General features: G+C 46.9%; 1 protein-coding gene across 2 annotated transcripts in view; it reads right to left on the bottom strand.

The window, feature by feature from the left end:
* The window catches only part of LOC137533939 (alpha-2-macroglobulin-like), a 132447-nt gene that overhangs the window by 77834 nt on the left and 35293 nt on the right, over nucleotides 1-19320 (bottom strand). For both annotated transcript variants that reach the window (XM_068255256.1, XM_068255257.1), the window contains exons 5-12: nucleotides 18943-18995; nucleotides 15878-15898; nucleotides 8906-9074; nucleotides 5411-5495; nucleotides 3380-3500; nucleotides 2499-2613; nucleotides 1748-1857; nucleotides 1509-1667 (exon numbers count right to left, since the gene is read on the bottom strand). In XM_068255256.1, the coding sequence (XP_068111357.1) occupies nucleotides 1509-1667; nucleotides 1748-1857; nucleotides 2499-2613; nucleotides 3380-3500; nucleotides 5411-5495; nucleotides 8906-9074; nucleotides 15878-15898; nucleotides 18943-18995 (833 nt within the window). The remainder of the gene's footprint in view (nucleotides 1-1508; nucleotides 1668-1747; nucleotides 1858-2498; nucleotides 2614-3379; nucleotides 3501-5410; nucleotides 5496-8905; nucleotides 9075-15877; nucleotides 15899-18942; nucleotides 18996-19320) is intronic.

The raw sequence follows: 19320 nt of genomic DNA, 5'->3' as shown, positions 1-19320 counted from the left end.
GGCAGCCTCCATATACCTCTCTCTTCAGTTCCCCTTTAAGGAAAACCAGAGATCTCAGCTCACAGGCTAGGTGCACACATAGCATAGTGTGAAAATCTGCAAGGTGCATTTGCGTTAGGGTAATGCATGTTTACTGCATTTTTGGTGCGATTGTGTTTTGAGGGTTTTTTTTTTTTTTACGCAGATGTGTTTTTCATTGCGTGCGTTTGCGGTTCGCTATGCGTTTTTAAATGTAATCATACGGAAATTATTAGGAAGACAACAGGAAGCGGAAACACGTCAAAGATCTTTACTTTTTAATTAAAAACGCTGCAGAAAACGCATGGAAAACGCAATACATATGCGTTTCCATAGACTTTCATTATGTGTGTTTTGGCAGTCAGCCTGTATATTGTGCAACACTGCAAGCGTCTGCAGAACGCTTACTGTAAATTGCAGGTGAAATGCTGGTCCTCCTGATCCCATAGACTAACATTGCTGCAAAAACCGCAGCGTTTCCCGCTCCGCGAGCGTTTCTGCCATGTGTGCACCCGGCCACAAAGCTTTTTTACTTACCCGGGGCTTCCTCCAGACCCATGAGTAGCAATGCGTTCCTTGCCGTCCTCCCAAGTGCCTCCGTTTGTCCGCAATCAGCCACGGTAATCTGGCTCAGTTGGCTTAAGCCTGAGTCTTCTGCGTATGGACAGACCTCCATGCGCAGAAGACCCCGGCTGACGTCACTGAACCAGATACCGGGGCTGATTGCCGCTAAACGGCAGACCGCGGTAGGATGACAAGGGAAGAATCCGTATTTATGGGGCTGGAGGAAGCCCCTGGTAAGTAAAAAAGCTTTGCAAACGGAGATCTCTGGTACACTTTAAGGTAGACATCAGGCGACTTGGCGGACGGTCGACCATCCGATTTGATTATTATAATCGGAATCAGATGAAAATCAGTACCGTCAAGTGCATGCTTTACCGACAATGCAACCAATTTCGGGCCTAAATTGGTTGATTACTCGATCGGACATACTGCAAGATGTAGGGCCGACTTGCTCTATCCGGTACACAGCGGTAACGGCAGGCGATATCGGGACGAGCAATGAACCCCCTGGGGCTGTTCCCACAATGTGTGTGTATGTAATGTATATGTGCTGTAATGTGCATTTATACATTGCCTCTTCTGTGTTGCGGTGGCTGTCCATCTTCCCCATTTCTTCAATTACCCACATACACGCTGCTGGTCCATAGCACGCCAGCACGTGACATCACACACGCGCCACACCGGCAAAGTGAATCGGATCAGGTGCTATGTCTGGGTGCGGGAGTTGGTATAGCCTGGGCAGGAGTACTGCATCCTTATCAAATTTAGCTAATTCAACACCAAAATAGGAAGATGTGTGAACACAGTATTAATTTAAGCAAAGGAGTTCATTCTGTAATCCGCTGGCGAAAATTATTAAGAGAATAATTTTTTTACAGCAATTGTGTTGTGAGTATTTTTTTTCTTTTTCAAAAAAAGGGTCTCACCCGAAGATTAATCGATGAATGGAAAGACTTGGTGTCAACAGAGAAGTCTGCTGTTCCATCAGGCCCAGTGGTATAGGTGAAATTTGTTCCACTGAAACCCACAAACAGCGTCACCGTCTTATTGGAAAGAGGCTTGCCGGCTGCATCCTCCAGGAAGATCTGTGAGAAGGAAAGACATTAATGTATGACAAATGTGTCTTACTGTCTAAGCAGTTCATTATGGCATCAACGTAACTCACTTGTCCAAACAAGGGGATGCCCCTCTTAAAGTGGGAGTCCAGCTGTCGGAAGGAAGCCTTGGCGATGGTGGACCTGATGTCAGAGGAGGCCTCTCCACTTAGCTCCACACCTAATGGAGACGGAAATGTACCATGTTAGGAGTGTAAATATAAATATATATATATATATGCGCACAGAAATTTCGGCGCCCAGTAATGCTAATTACTTATATAACCCCAATATTTGACTATTAATGTTTAAAATACCAATATTAAATACCAGTATTTCACTATAGCTAAACATAACCCCCTACTCTCACACAGAACCATCCCCCGGCGCCTAACCCTAAATCCCACCCCCCCACACACACAAATTACCTGCCTGACATCTAACCCTAAGCCCTCCCCAACCCCCTGTACACACTACCTGCCAGATGCTTAACCCTACCCCCCCCCCCCCCCCACTACCTCCCTGACGCCTAACCCCAACCCCAACCCCCCCCCCCGCACACACTTCCTGCCTGATGCCTAACCCTAACCCCCCCCCCCCCCGGCTCATACTACCTGGTGCTTACATATTTTAGTGCTGTCACAAGTGCCTATAGAAATAGTGGCATTGAGCAGGTGCCCAGGTTACGGCTCAATGCCAATATTTCTATAGGCGCCTATGGCGGCTCCCAAACTTCCGGCGCCAGCGGGCACCCAAATTGCCTGCTTTGATGTTAGGATGTTTGCCCTACTCTTTAATAGGATCTCTCCCGGTCTCTCTCACCTGTTCCATCCTCTGTTATTTTGGCAGTTGCAGTGAGTTTCATGTCGTATCCATTGCGCTTTAATTGGAATGATTTGGTCTTCACCACTTCAGAGAAACAACCATTGTTATCAGCCTGGGAAGGGAGACGTGGGCATTAGTGACACGTGACAGCGTGGTGGCACAGGAAGACTGACGGAGGCAGAAAGGGAGACAGAGGGAGGCACAAGGGGACAAAAAGAGGCACAGGGGAATGGAGAGACACACAGGGGCACTGAAGGAGGAACAAAGGAGGACAGTAGGAGGCACAAAGGTGAACAGAAGGAGGCACAGGGGGACAGAAGGATGCTGGGGGGGGGGGGGGCAGAGGTGGCACAGAGGGACACAGTGGACACTGCCTGCAACTTACACTATCTGGACCGCGTGATGCTGCTGCTTTTCAGGACACTGAACTTCCTGCTGCTGCACACACGCGGCAGAAGCAGGTAATTGAGCACCTGGGGAAGGTGGGGCTTCATTTGGGGATGGGACTTCATTCAGGGGCGGGGCTAAATCCTGGGGCATGGCACCCCCCAGGACCGATGGCACTCCAGGCATAGGCCCAGAATGTCCTTTTCCCTAAAACCATTGTGGGAAATAACGTCTGTTTCCAACTGACGAGCAAGCAGTATCTCCCTCAATCCCAAGGAATCCTAATAAGCATCCCTAATCCTCAGTGCAGTGTGGGGATGGGAAGATGGGCGGCAGCAGTCACATGACCAAACATCTGAGCCGGCAACAAGGGTACTTACGGCTTCTTTTTGTACAAGGACAATGGAATTCATGAGTCATATAAATGTGGAGTAATCGTTTGGCAGAATAGCGAGTCATTCAGTAATAGTGCAGGATGGTGCGGCACTAACCTGCCGTGAGAACTCTTCACACACGCTGTCTTCTTCATTAGCACAGGAGGTATAGGCGTAGGAGAACTTTCTGCACACACTGACATCAATCTTCCCTGACACCGGTTTCCCATACGTGTACCTCAAAAGAACATGTGATACACAGTGTTAGAATCAGAGAATGGGCAGCAATGCTTTCTGATTGTAGTATGAGAAGTTCTGGAGCCTAGTTCTGTTGTAAAGGGAACCTAGCATCACTTTTGTTTCCTGGCTTTTAATAGCTATGTTTCTGTGTCCCCCCTCCCCTTGTAGCTGCCCATTATGTATCCAGGGACAGGTGTGAAGATCGCATCTGTGACTTCTGTAAACTCTTTGAAGCACAGTGTCCTATCTCCTCAACCACCATTCTGATGAAAGCTTTTCGTTTGCTCTCTGCTAATGTATGCAATAAAATATTTGCATCAGTCCTTATGTGTCTGAAAAATCTGTGGTCGAGCAAAACCAGCAAGCAAAAGGAAATAGGCTATGAAAACCCTCTGCTAAACTTTTAAATGTAAAAAGAAAAGGTAAAATGTAAGGTTGTTTTTATTAATGAGCCACATTGTTGGCATGCATATTAAATGTGCTATTGAGAAGCCCTGGGTTCTGAAAATGGTGCTTGGTTCACTTTAATCTGCCTGGCGCTAACCCCGAGCTACGCTCGGACTAGCCTCTGGGAGCTCAATGCAGAGCAATGGAGCGCAGCTGCATTTTTACTCACCTCCCAAGGGATCCAGACACAGGCAGCAATTCTACTTCCTCTCCACGGAGGCTCTGAATCACTCTGGTGAGATCCCCGTCATTGATCTCACTACAGAGTTACAGCGCCACTTGGAGGTTGGAGGGGAAAACTGCATTGGTGGATTCCAGGGAGGTGAGTAAGTGTTGGAGATGCTGCTGGCGTTCTGGCGGCATGATTTTTTCCTGGTTTTAGAGGCTGAAACAACCCTGAAATCCAGAAATAATCATACCGCGAGGGAGGCTAAATGATAACTATTACCAATAATTTTATTAACGAAAACGGGCGCCCATTTTTCCTCATGCCCCTTTTTCATGCACACCAACTGCTCCCACCTTTCATATATGGAGGAGCTATGAAAATCATTAGTATATTCATACCAAATGGATGGTTATCTTGGTGTGGAACACTAACTTTCTAGTTACGGTGATCGCCACTACTTGATCCTGGATGCTGGTGTCAGGAAGGCAGGTTTAAGGTTTAGGTGTCAGGAAGGGGGGTTTAAGGTTTAGGTGTCAGGAAGGGGGCTTTAGGGTTAGGCATCAGAGAGAGAGGTTAAGGGTGGGGCATCAGGAAGGGAGGTTTTAGGGTTAGGCATCAGGAAGGGGAGTTTTAGGGTTAGGCATCAGGAAGGGTAGTTTTAGAGTAAGGTATCAGGAAGGGTGGTTTTAGAGTTAGCAGTCAGGAAGGGGGGTTTCAGTGTTAGGAGTCAGGAAGGGAGGTTTTAAGGTTAAGCTTTAGGAAGGTGGGTTTTAGGGTTAAGTTTAGGTGTCAGGAAGGGTGGTTTAGGGTTAGGCATCAGGAAGGGGGGGTATAGGGTTAGGCGTCAGGAAGGGAGGTTTTAGGTGTCTGGAAGGGAGGTTTAAGGTTTAGGTGTCTGGAAGGGAGGTTTTAGGTTTAGGTGTCTGGAAGGGAGGTTTTAGGGTTAGGCGTCAAGAAGAGGGGCAGTTTGGCTTAGGCGTCAGGAAGGGAGGGTTCTGTGTGAGAGCAGTGTTAGGTTACGTTGTAGTAAAATATCGTTAATATATACTGATATTTTATTAGGATAATTTACACTATAGAAAGCACTTTAAAAACAAAGCATCAGTATACTGTATATATTAATAATTTTATTAACTAAATCGGGCACCCATTTTCCCTTGCGCCCCTTTTTCATGCACACCCAACTGCCCGCACCTGCAGTGGTGGCCAATTTTCATATACGGAGAAGAAGCTATGAAAATCATTACTATATTCATACCAAACGCATGGTTATCTTGGTGAAGAACACTTACTTTCCACATACGGTGACCGGCACTGCTTCATCCAGGATGGTGGTCACTGAGGGCATCTTCACCTGAACGTCATACTTGGGTAATACTGAGAGGAAGACAGACAAAATGTAATGATTCTTACCATCATCATTCAGCCGTGGACCAGAGAGAGCTAACAAAGGCAATGGGGGAAGAGAACCTTGCTTGACCCCTCGCCAGAGAGAGCTAACAAAGGCAATGGGTGAAGAGAACCTTGCTTGAACCCTCGCCAGAGAGAGCTAACAAAGGCAATGGGGGAAGAGAACCTTGCTTGACCCCTCCCAATAACTTGATACGACCACGTATTGCACCAAGCTCCTCCCTGTAAAGGTCTCCTTTTTTATGTATAATTTGTGCAGAAGTTTTACCTGCACAGCTTTACTGATCTACTTTCATCACCTGCTAGTACTATAAGTCATTATGACATGAGCTAAGGGTGAAATCAGGAAACAAAATTACTCATCTCTTAATGATAGAGGTTCCTCACTTTCACACGTCGTAAATTTGATACTGAACATGTGGCCATACACTTATCGATTTTTTCCATTAATATCTGGCCGATTCAATCATTTGATCAAATCTGCTACAAATCAATGCCACAAGCGATTCCTGATCTACCAATTTTTGCCCGAAATAGGTCGAGCATGCTGGACAGAAAATTTTGGTCGATCAGTGGAGGGTCGGGAGCACGTCACTAGCTGAATTTGATTCTGTGACTACTAGCAACGAAACTACTATTACGTGTCGTCGGCATGGTTATGGTCTCTTCTCGCGTACGTATTGTGCCATGAGCTGGGCGCAGGTTAAGCCGAATTCCCCGCGGTGTTAAAGTGGATCCGAGATGAAAAACTAACTATAACAAGTAACTTGTCTATACATCTTATCTAAAGTTTAGATAGTTTACACAGCACATCTAGCTGCAAACAGCTTCAATAGTATATGATTATTTATTCCTGTGATACAATGACAACAGCCATGTTGTTTGTAAACATTACACACAGCACTCAGCCTCTGAAAAAAAAACCTAATCCCCCCTCCTCCTCCCTCCTCCCCTCTGCCTCTGAAATCTCTGGCTAGTAATACCTCCCCCTCCTCCTGCCCAGACTGAGCTCCCATGAGCCCTTGCTACTGCCAAGGCTCTCTGAAAACCTGTGGGCGAGGCTTGTTCAGTTTATAGGGAATTAGAGTATTAAAACAAAAAAGCATTTGGCTTGAGGAATGCCCTATAAACAATAGGAAAGGAACACAATTATGCAACGAGTAAAAGTTCATCTCGGATCCACTTTAAATACCATTCCCCTGTAGGGGAGGGAATGGTTATCTGGCTAAGTTACTTATACTAGAGGTGGGGAAGGGTCATCTGGCTACCTATACTGGAGGGAGGGGGAAGGCATATCATATTTACAAGTGAGCTTAGTACAAGGACTGAAGCTAGCCAAAGCTGCACGAACTGTCAGTCAGCACCTGGTGCAAGGTGAGACTGACTTTTATAGTCCACCCCCTGTGTTTTGGCGCCAAATATCATAATTCTCCCATGAGTAGACGTTTGTACATGTGAATGCTTATGCTTATATGCATTCCTGCGTGCGCCCGTGAGAAGCCGCCCACAGGACATGACGCCATACGGCGTCACCCACTGAAAAAGATTCAAAAGAGTGCAAACTGGCCGGCGTGCACTCCCAAAGAACAGGAAGCCAGACGCCATGATGGTAAGTATAACAGTATTGTGTGGCGGAATTTGATAAGATAGATCCCTCTCTGATCAGATAGTGATCTGAGAGGGATCTACCTGAAGGCCACATCGACCAGTGTATGGCCACCTGAAGATGTCAAAAATATATATAGCCATGACTTTTTGGCAAAAGGTAAATGCCCAAAATACAGGGGTAGCATTTTCAAATTTCATCCTATCTTGTAAAAGTTGAACCCAATGTCATCCCGTGCACCTTCCAAGTCTTCTGATTGGTCCTTTAATGTGATGGGTGGCTGACCAATAGGGAAGCTCAGGAGTAGTGATGATTGTAATCTGCTAATTACGATTACGCAATATTCTGCGTAAATGTTCACAATTATGGCTATACATAATTAGGATTTGGACCTTCCACTGATTTCATGTAATACGAGACAATTTCTCGTAATTTTCACGTCATTTTGTGCCGACTTTAGTGGTTAATAGCAAAGCCCCCGTACATACCATTGCCACCAAGATCACTACATATGTTAAAGGGACACTTAAGGGTAGAAAAAAATGAGTTTTACTCACCTGGGGCTTCCGCCAGCCCCCTGCAGCTGTCTGGTGCCCACGCAGTCTCGCTCGGATCCTCCTGTCCCCGCCGGCAGCTACTTCCGTTTTCGGTGACAGGCGCCGACAGACCTGGGAACGCGAGTGATTCTTCACGTCCCTGGCCAAAATAGCGCCCTCTATACTGCTATTGCTGCCAGGAATGCGAAGAATCACTTGCGCTCCCAGTCCTGTCGGCGTCTGTCGCCGAAAACGAAAGTAGCTGCCGGCAGGGCATGGAGGATCCGAGCGAGACTGCGTGGGCACCGGACAGCTGCAGGGGGCTGGTGGAAGCCCCAGGTGAGTAAAACTCATTTTTTTCTACCCTTAAGTGACCCTTTAAGGGGAAGGGTGAGGAAAAATAATTTTTCAAAAAGACCTTGTAGTTTTTGAGAAAATCAATTTTAAAAATGCAAAGGAAATGTGTTTTTTAAACTCAGAAAATCACCTTTTTTTGCATTTTCTAAATGATACCAAAAATTTGCATTACGATCTTACATTACAATTATGATGCAAGAGAATTACGATGCAAAATTACGATCATGTGAAATTTTTACTCATCCCTAACTACTCAGGAGGAGGACGGACCTTGAAGGACCACTATTGCGAAAAAGTGTACAATTTCAAATAAATGTAATAATTACATTTTTAATAAAATTAAAATACATACAAATAAGAAGTAAGTTTCTTCCGGAGTAAAATGAGCCATAAATTACTTCTCTCCTATGTTTCTGTCACTTACAGTAGGTTGTAGAAATCCAACAGAACCCACCGGTTTTGGGATATTCCATCTCTTCATGGGGGATTCTCAGCATGCCCTTTATTCTTTATAAAGACACTCCTTGAAAAGGAGGTATACAATGATGCTGGCCAGCCTCCCTGCTACACTTTTTGGGACAGCTGGACAGAGCAACTGCCATTCGCAAAGTGCTTTTGAAAATAAAGAAAACCCTGAGAACCCCCCATGAGGAGATGAGCTGGTCTAAAACCTGTCGCTTCTGTCAGATTTCTACTACCTACTGTAAGTGACAGCAACATAGGAGAAAAGTAATTTATGGCTCATTTTACTCTGGAAAAAACGTACTTATTTGTATATGTTTACATGTACTTAAAATTTTACGATTTTCGCAATAGTGGTCATTTAATTGAAATAGTTAACCAATAAGCAAAAATAAACAACATTCACGTAGAATTACCATACTCCTCCACAGTGAAGGTTTGCTCAATCTGTGAGCCTTTCTCCCTCTGCGCAACCACTGTGTATGTCCCCATCCTGGGCTCAGCGGCGAGGAGGAAGGACTCCTGGGCGATTCCTCTGCGTGTCTCTACATTCACCCACTGGCTGATGCGGTTCCTCTGGGGGTCCTGGGAGGAGACGCCACACATTATATCAGATGTATAGAAAAGACAAGCACACAACGCAAACAGAGACGCAAAGAGGAACACTACAGAGCATAGACGAGACATGCTATGAGAAATCCAATTTGTTAAAAAGAATGTTCTAGTATCTGACGGATGGCGTTGGTGTTCTTACTTGGGAAAGTCTACAGAAAAAATACCAAATTCCCGAAAGGGAAAGATTTTGATTTTTACAGCTTTGGCACTGGCTTTGCTCTTTTTCCGGACCCAGATGGAATACCCAATTACACAATAGACAAATATATGTGTTACAACCAGGACTAAAGCATATTATGTCCAAAGTGAATCAGTTCTCCAATGCCAGTGTCAGACAATGAAAGGTACAGTAGAATCGAGTGCAGCTCTCTCAGCGGTGGGATTTGACTGTAAAAAAGAAATGCACATACAAGATCGCATAAATTTGCAAGCATATCTCACATGCTCAATGTTCCACTCCTCGGACGCCAACCGTGGCCAGCGGGGGACATCAACAAGGGTCCGTGGTAGGGCTGGAGTCCAGGCAAGCTGCGTGTGACGGGTGATAATGACTCACAGTCATTATCACCCGTCACATGGAGCTTGACTCCTCCGTCTGAGGAGTGGAACATTGAGCATGTGAGATATGCTTGCAAATTTATGCGATCTTGTACGTGCATTTCTTTTGCAATTTGCAAACTGAATTAAAGGTATTGCACCATAGAGGCGCTCTCTTCTCTCTCCTTGTTTTTGGAATACCCAATTACCCTCTCTAGGTTTGAATATATTTGCTCAGATAATCCAGGGGACTTAAAGGAAACCTAAACCGAAAAAAAAAATTGAATTTCACTGACCTGGCGCTTCTACCAGCCCCATGCAGCCATCCTGTGCCCTCGTAGTCACTCACTGATGCTCCGGTCCCCTGCCGCCAGTTAGTTTTGTTTTTGCCACCACGCAGACATTTGCACGCATTCCCGTTGGTGAAGAAAGCCATCACGGACATTAACACATACATTTTTATGCATTGGAGGTGCAATGCATAAAAATGTACGCAATGCACCTCCAACACGTAAAAATGTATGTGTTAATGTCCGCGATAGCTTTTTGCACCAGCAGGTATGCGTGTAAATGTACACGTGGCGGCCTGCCGACTCCGAGTCAGCAAAAACGAAACTAGCTGGCGGTGGGGGACCGGAAAAGCCGTGAGTGACTACGAAGGCACAGGATGGCTGCATGGGGCTGGTAGAAGCCCCAGGTTTTTTTTTTCGGTTTAGGTTTCCTTTAAAGGGACACTGTAGGGGGTCGGGGGAAAATGAGTTGAACTTACCCGGGCGCTTCTAATGGTCCCCCGCAGACGTCCTGTGTCCGCGCAGCCGCTCACCGATTGCCGTGTCCTCGATCCCGCTGATGTCACCAGGAGCATACTGCGCAGGCCTAGTATGGCCTTCGGTTCACTTCTGGAATTTCAGACTTTTAAGTCTGAAAACCACTGCGCCTGCTTTGCCGTGTCCTCAATCGCGCTGATGTCACCAGGAGTGTATTGCGCAGTCCCAGTATGGTCTGTGTCTGCGCAGTACGCTCCTGGTGACATCAGCGGGAGCGAGGACACGGCAACGCAGGCACAGTGGTTTTCAGACTTTAAAGTCTGAAATTCCAGAAGTGAACCGGATGCGGGGCCGGAGCATCAGTGAGTGGCTGCACAGGCACAGGATGTCTGCGGGGGACCGTTAGAAGCCCCGGGTAAGTTCAACTCATTTTCCCCTGACCCTCCTACAGTATCCCTTTAAGGATGCCCATTCATCTAGCAATGATGGGCAGATCGATCAAGAGACAGCGCTCTCTCTCTGATTGAATCAAATTAGAGAGAGATCTGTCGGCTGACCATATACCGCAGGCTGATTCCGGACTGATTTCAACATGAAATCTCTTGGGAATCGTCTAAATCCACCACACTTGCCTCTGCTCCCTTGTGTATAAATGAGACCCCCCCCTCCCCTATGAGCACATATATACATTTACTGCCCTATTACACCCACCGAACGCTGCCCATCCATCTTCTGCTTCCCACTCCTCCATTTGGGGCCCCATAGTACTAACCTTCCCTTCCTCCGATACAGGGGACCATCCTCCCAATCAGGTGTTTTTGTGGCTACACTTGTTATGGGTGTGAAGATAATGATGGCCACACCTTGCTTTATGACCTCTGTGAGATGGGCCCCAGGCTGTGAAGGGCACCAAGGGGAGGCAAGGATTGGGCTACCAAGGGGGGGGGGGGGCAAGGATTGGGCCACCAAGGGGAGGCAAGAAATGGACCACCAAGTGGAGGCAAGGAATGGGCCACCAGGGGGAGGCAAGAAATGGACCACCAAGGGGAGGCAAGGAATGGGCCACCAACGGGAGGCAAGAAATGGGGCACCAAGGGAAGGCAAGGAATGGGCAACCAAGGGGAGGCAAGAAATGGGGCACCAAGGGAAGGCAAGGAATGGGCCACCAAGGGGAGGCAAGAAATGGGCCACCAAGGGGAGGCATAGAATGGGCCACCAAGAGGAGGCAAGGAATGGGTCACCAAGGGGAGGCAAGGAATGGGTCACCAAGGGGAGGCAAGCAATGGGTCACCAAGGGGGGGGGGGGCAAGGAATGGGTCACCAAGGGGATGCAAGCAATGGGTCGCCAAGGGGAGGCAAGGAATGGGTCGCCAAGGGGAGGCAAGGCATGGACCACCAAGGGGAGGCAAGGAATGGGCCACCAAGGGGAGGCAAGGAATGGGCCACCAAGAGGAGGCAAGGAATGGGCCCTTAAGGGGAGGCAAGGAATGGGCCACCAAGGGGAGGCAAGGAATGGACCACCAAGGGGAGGCAAGGAATGGGTCACCAAGGGGAGGCAAGAAATGGGCCACCAAGGGGAGGCATAGAATGGGCCACCAAGAGGAGGCAAGGAATGGGTCACCAAGGGGATGCAAGGAATGGGTCACCAAGGGGGGGCAAGGAATGGGTCACCAAGAGGATGCAAGGAATGGGTCGCCAAGGGGAGGCAAGGAATGGGTCACCAAGGGGAGGCAAGGAATGGGCCACCAAGGGGAGGCAAGGAATGGGCCACCAAGGGGAGGCAAGGAATGGGCCACCAAGGGGAGGCAAGGAATGGGCCACCAAGGGGAGGCAAGGAATGGGCCACCAAGGGGAGGCAAGGAATGGGCCACCAAGGGGAGGCAAGGAATGGGCCACCAAGGGGAGGCAAGGAATGGGCCACCAAGGGGAGGCAAGAAATGGGCCACGATGGGGAGGCAAGGAGTGGGTCACCAAGGGAAGCCAAGAAATGGGCCACCAAGGGGAGGCATAGAATGGGCCACCAAGAGGAGGCAAGGAATGGGTCACCAAGGGGCGGCAAGGAATGGGTCACCAAGGGGATGCAAGGAATGGGTCACCAAGGGGGGGCAAGGAATGGGTCACCAAGGGGATGCAAGGAATGGGTCGCCAAGGGGAGGCAAGGAATGGGTCACCAAGGGGAGGCAAGGAATGGGCCACCAAGGGGAGGCAAGGAATGGGCCACCAAGGGGAGGCAAGGAATGGGCCACCAAGGGGAGGCAAGGAATGGGCCACCAAGGGGAGGCAAGGAATGGGCCACCAAGGGGAGGCAAGGAATAGGCCACCAAGGGGAGGCAAGGAATGGGCCACCAAGGGGAGGCAAGGAAAGGGTCCCCAAGGGGAGGCAAGGAATGGGTCACCAAGGGGAGGCAAGGAAAGGGTCCCCAAGGGGAGGCAAGGAATGGGCCACAAGGGGGAGGCAAGGAATGGGCCACGATGGGGAGGCAAGGAATGGGCCACAAGGGGGAGGCAAGGAATGGGCCACGATGGGAAGGCAAGGAATGGGGAGCCCTATGATTTATTGTTACGCCCAGGGCTGGATTTACCATAAGGCACTGTAGGCACATGCCTACCGGCACCTGATGATGGAAAGGCGGTTTGCTCCCTTCCCAGAGCCCCTCCCTCCTTCCCTATGCAGAGTCCTGATGAGAGTGTAGATGGGAGGTTACTCATCCAGCTCTCGGCATTCAACTGATGAGATCTCCCTTCAATCATAGGCACCTCTAGCTACCTAATACTTGGGAGTACCTCTAGTTACTTAATATTGAGGGTACTTCTGGCAACCTGATACTAAGGGGCACCTGCAGCTACCTATGACGGGCAAGGAAAGTAAGGGAGAAGTGACAGCTGGGACAGCCAGAACACTTGCGGTGCGGTTTGGGGGGGGGGGGGGGGAGGTTTGTGGTTTCATGAAGGGCGAAGTCTAGGGTGCCGGGACATCTGCCCCTATAGAGAGGTAAATCCGGGCCTGGTTACGCCACTGAGATATTGTAATCCTCCATGCTCTATCAAACAGGAGAGGAAAGCTCTGGCTGATGTTTTCATCACAAGCGGATTATTGTACAGGTTAGGTCATGTTTGGGATTAATCTGCTTATTTTCTGCTTAGTAGGAAGAATACAAGGATTAGAGGCATTTATGTTGACATAGCATATCGCTGTAGCCAAAGATAAAGGCAATATCAACAATAAGGTAGGCACAAAATAAAGAGGATTAAGCCCCATATACTCCAGACACAGACATAGATATACCCTCTAATATGTCAGTAATGAGAGAACCCTAATGATGCCTTTGTGTGATTGGTGCTAATTAAAGCGGGATTTCACCATAAAAATCACATTTCAACAGCAACTGGTCTGAGTGTATTAAGTGATAAAGATGCTAATCCTACATTCAAAATTTTCAAAACTTTTTCTGTTGTTATGGTTTGGAGTTATCACATACTTTAGAAGCACTGGCCCTTTAATAGTCAGTGCCAAACAGTTGCATGCTGGGGGTTCTTTTTATCTATAATATATTCCTCCTCTACCATTTATTTCCCTGTCTAGCTGCTTATCTGAAACACGATCCCCTACTCACTTGTGTTTACAAGCAAGGCTGAGGTGACTCAGCGAATGGAGGAGAAAAGAAAAAAGTAAAGGGCAGAAATGACATCAGGATTTAGCCTTAACTGTGGGCAAAAGACATGGCCCCCACCACTAACAGAATTCTCGTCATTTACTATCTAACATTCACTGAAATCAAAACGTGGACAGTACAATCCATATGTTATGTAAGTAGATCAAGTATTTATCTACTTATATGTGTGTTTTTTTTCCCCTGGCATAGTATGGCTGATCCTACTGCTTTAAAGCGGACCTGAACTCAAAACTTTCTTTCTGCTTTAAAAGATGAGCAACAGCATAATAACCATTATAGGAAAACATTTCTTTGTAGGAGCTGATACAAATCCTGCAATAAATCTGCAGTGTTTCTACTTCCTGCTATCATGGAAGCAGACATAGGGTTAATATCCTGTGTTTACAAATGAGCTGCTCTGTCGAGGCAGCCAGCTGACACAGCTGAGAGATCAAATAACAGTTGTGATTATTCACAGATGAGGTGGGGATTAGGAAGGCTAAACTCTCTAAATACACACAGGGTGCATTTCTCTGTTTTCCTTCTGTCCTATACAAGAGTACAGGTCCACTTAAAAAACTTGGTTGCATTGCATAAATGGGCCCATATACATAGCAATGTATGGGCAGATTGACCAAGGGACATACACCGCAGGCCGATTCCAGATAGATATTTCAGAATGATTTCAGCCTTCGCTGCCTGGATGGCGGTCCCCCAAATGTAATTGTCCTCCCCGGTCCCCTGTGGTGTAAAATGTCACCTGTCCCACTACCCTGACTCCTGGTCTACTCCACTGTCACCTCAAACGCCACCTCATTGGGCGTTACCACATGGTAACTACACACACGCGCCTGGTGCCACATTGGGTGACCACAGATTAGGCTGGGAGTCGTGGCAGTTGTTCAGTGGTCATAGCAAAATCGAACCACCCTTACCGCAGCGCACATGATAAAGCACCAAGTTCTTTCCAGCTTGTCCAATCCACGCATTTGACTGATTTTTGGCCCGAAATCAGTTGAATAATAGACACGGATGGTCGTTGGGGCCGCAAACATCGGTAGATGTAGGGGAACTTTAAAGCATAGCTCCCATCTTTTTGAGATGAGAAAGAGGAACACTTTAAGATACTCCCCTGTCACACCTCTAACCACACCCCTTCCACACCCCTAGCCACACCCCTTCCCACTAAAAATGTATAAGCAATAGATGTCATTTTTGGAGTTCAAAAACCACACTGGTCTTTTCTGCCATTATTCGTTTTTCTTCATAATAACATTTGATATTAAGAAATATATCAATTGGAAAGGATAGGAATAAAGTTTGGAGTCAATTAAACATATTTTTCAGTAGATCTGTACATCACATTTTTACAGAGATCTGTACATCAGCCCTGAAAGAGAGACACATTAAGAAGAAAGAGGGACAGAGAAATTTGGTTCCCAAGGAGGGACTATGCCTCCGAATAAAAAGGACACTTGGGAGCTATGCCTTTAAAGCAGCCAAATTAAAGATGTTAAATTCAGATTCCATGAATGGAACAGCTATTGCTGCTTGGCTTGCATCATTCTGCTATCAGACTGCAAGGGGGCAGGGCACAGACTAAACTCTCTAAAAAAAAATTGCAGTTGAAAGCAATGGAAGTTTGTCCCATAGGAAATGGTCAGAGTTCATTAAAATCACAAAGTCACAAAGCTTATAGACAGAATAAATACAAGAGTCTACACAGGTCTAGGAAAACATCGGTGTCTGGAAAGGGGATGTAATCAGCAAAAAGTGAAAGAGGAAATATTTTGTAACAAAAATATAAATTTCTTACCTGAACGTAAATGACGGGAAACTGGAAAAAATAATGAAGAGCAGACATAAGTTCAATGAAAAATCAGAGTAGTGACATAAATGTGAAAGCTTTGCATATTCTGAATGTCTGCCTCTCACCCGCTTCTAATAGATGCTAGCAGCAACTCTGCAGTACCACCCTTCTACCACCTCCACCCACAGTATGGAGGGCATGTCAAAACTATAGTGGCAGCCACTAAAAGCAATAGCCATGGAGCTGAATCCTTTAATCAGCAATTTTGAATGGGATGATTTGGAGAACCTACAAGAATCCAGTTGTTGATGGGCATATTGGCAGATTTTGTGTTTTACAGGACAAAGCTACTATTAAAGAAGGCAATATCATAGCCGGCCTTTGACCTGAGCGACCGGAGCGGTCGCTCAGGGCGCCAGCTTTCAAGGGGGCACCTATAGCTGGCTACCTATACTGAGGGCACCTACACCTGACTTCCTATACTGGGGGCACCTATAGCTGGCTACCTATACTGAGGGCACCTACTCCTGACTTCCTATACTGGGGGCACTATAGCTGGCTACCTATACTGAGGGCACCTACTCCTGACTTCCTATACTGGGGGCACTATAGCTGGCTACCTATACTGAGGGCACCTACACCTGACTTCCTATACTGGGGGCACCTATAGCTGGCTACCTATACTGAGGGCACCTACACCTGACTTCCTATACTGGGGGCACCTATAGCTGGCTACCTATACTGAGGGCACCTACTCCTGACTTCCTATACTGGGGGCACTATAGCTGGCTACCTATACTGAGGGCACCTACACCTGACTTCCTATACTGGGGGCACTATAGCTGGCTACCTATATTGAGGGTACCTACACATGATCTCCTATACTGGAGGCACCTATACCTGGCTACCTACCTATACTGAGTCTGAGGGAGTTTTTCTTTGGGGGGGGGGGCACTGCGGCTATAATGCCTGGTGCAAATTGTCGGTGCTGTGCCATCATTCCAAATTGGGGGGTGAGGGGGCTAACTGTCCCACAGATTGTTTCTATTAATATTCCTGAAAGGTTCTAGCTTTCATTTTTAAGTTTATTCAGGTGTATTTTTCTATTATACATATGTGACGTGTTACAGAGATCTGAGCATTTGGCGTGATGTGTCAAAACATCAAAAAGGTTGAGAACCACTGTCCTAGGAGATAACTCAGGAGAAAAGGGGAATTGCATATGGGCCTGTGTGTGTGTGCACGCAGCAGGAAGAGGACAATATATGGCCCTGGACAATATAGATCTATAACTATTATAAAACGACTTAATAACCACTGTAGCAGATGACCGACATGCTTGTCAAAATTTAGAGAATACCAAAGAACACCAGACAACCCTGTACAAATGCTACATGGCTGAGGAGGCTGAGAAGCGGTAACCGCGCCTCTTCCTGGTCAGCCATGGGAACTAGGCCAAGAAATGTTGTGACTAGAGTATAAATCTTTCTTATCTAGCTGTAAAAGATTTTAATGTTAGGTTTACTCACATAAAGTCATAGCAACACTGAAGTGAGAAACAAAAAAAGACAGATACAGACCATAAGAACTTCCCTGTCCTCTCTCCCTGTCCTCACATGTGCTGCCCCACATGAAATTTTTCTACCTACAGGCAGGGCTGGCGCTTTAATAAAGGCAAAAGGGGCAATTGTCCCCGGGCCCCAGAATCCAGAGAGGCCCCCAACCATCTCTGCCACGTCGGCACAGTTTACTTAATTTCTTTCCGCCTTACTTCTTGTCTTGTGGTGGGATGCACCACGGCCAGCCGCAGCGGCACTCTTCCCGATGTGACGCAGGCATGTGACAGCATGTCAGTACATCCATGCCTACGCGGAGGAGGGAAGCGGCACCTTGTTGTCGCGAGCTGAGTGGACTGTATGCTCAGATGGGGATCATGACTGCATGCATCTTGGTAAGACAAACAGCACAGCTATCTATCTATATTTTGCAGTGGGGGGAAGGGAGTCAGGGGGCCCTCCAAGCTACTTTTGCCCTGGGGCCTCATGGAGCTAGAACTGGTCCTGCCTTCAGACCTTCTCTGGCAGCATTTGGAAGTATTCATGTCCATGAACTGTACCGTACTGCGCAAGTGCAAGTCCACGCTTGTGAATGCATAGTACCAATGCACCCGTCTTAGAAAGCACTTGGGGACACAAGTGCTTCTGAAGCCTTCTGAGAAGCTCCAAGGTGCCAATTTTGAACAGAGGTCAGTGGGGAAATGAGCAGAGGTGCCAAAAGAATAAAATTAGCTACAACTTTTTTAAAACATGAGGGAGGCAGTGGTGGACTTACCTCCTCCAAGCAGACACAAAAACAGGTTGATATTGTATCAACAAGCACATTTATTCATATATACACTCCAAAGGGTCAAAGCAACTCGTTTCACAGGTGTGGCCCTGCTTCATCAAGTAATAGGGGATGGAGCATACAGTAAAAAGTGTCTATGACACAGCCTAGCGCCTCCTCAGAGGCACTATATTGGGCTCTCTGTGATCTCTCTCGTTTTCTCGTTGCAGGGGGCAGTGGGGGAACGAGAGGAGACAGAGAGAACCAGGCTTTATGTGATCCCCAACCTTCCTCTTCTATGGCTATTGCAATGCCCCTAACTCTATTACACATATAGTTTATGTTCAGGATTTGGTTGTTATCTGTGTAAAAGGAAAGCCTTGAACGCAGAAACGCAAAGGTTTTGTACAGCCGAGTGCAGACTGTAGTGTCGGAAATGATTGTCAGCAGTGCTTCCATTGGCAGAGCTATGTTTTGCAGGACTACTAAGCTCCACTGGTCAGGTCTGACGCATTCCATGTAGGCGGGTGGAGCTGAGTACAGTGTGATGATGTCACAGCATCACCCCTCCCCTATACCTGCTGGAGGCTGTCTCGTCAGAGGCTCACTTTTACAAAATATCTGAGGTAGTTTACGTTTTTTTTAAACAAAAGAAAATTACATGAAACTTGTGTGATTTGATAAAAAGAATATTTTTTTTAACTATCACTGATTACAAAGTGTAGTTTGAAAAATGCCTTACGTACCTTTTCATTGGTGGCACGAAATTGTTCATCTAGGGATGCAACACGGAACTGGACTACAGAAATTAAGAATACAGACACAGTCAATATATGCAACAGGCAGGCCTGTATCTATCTGCTTTTCTCTTAAAGTGTAACTGTCAGGCAGAAAATCAACAATCAATTATTTATTTCTATCTCGTAAACAAGTAATAAGGATGCTAACCAGCTAATCTAAAAGTTAAAAATCACTATTACTTTTCTTGTTGATAAATGATCATTCCCCAGTTTACCTGACTCTTATTTAGTACAAAGGAAGTTGCAGAGCATGCTGGGTTGTCCTTTTTTGCTTCTTTACTTTCCTCTCAGAATTAACTAATGCAGCCTGATTGGCTGAAGCCT

The sequence above is a fragment of the Hyperolius riggenbachi genome, chromosome 10, assembly GCF_040937935.1.
Source record: "Hyperolius riggenbachi isolate aHypRig1 chromosome 10, aHypRig1.pri, whole genome shotgun sequence".
NCBI classification, from domain to species: domain Eukaryota; kingdom Metazoa; phylum Chordata; class Amphibia; order Anura; family Hyperoliidae; genus Hyperolius; species Hyperolius riggenbachi.
The sequence above is the reverse complement of the archived record's forward strand: the minus strand, read 5'-3'. Positions and strand labels throughout refer to the sequence as shown.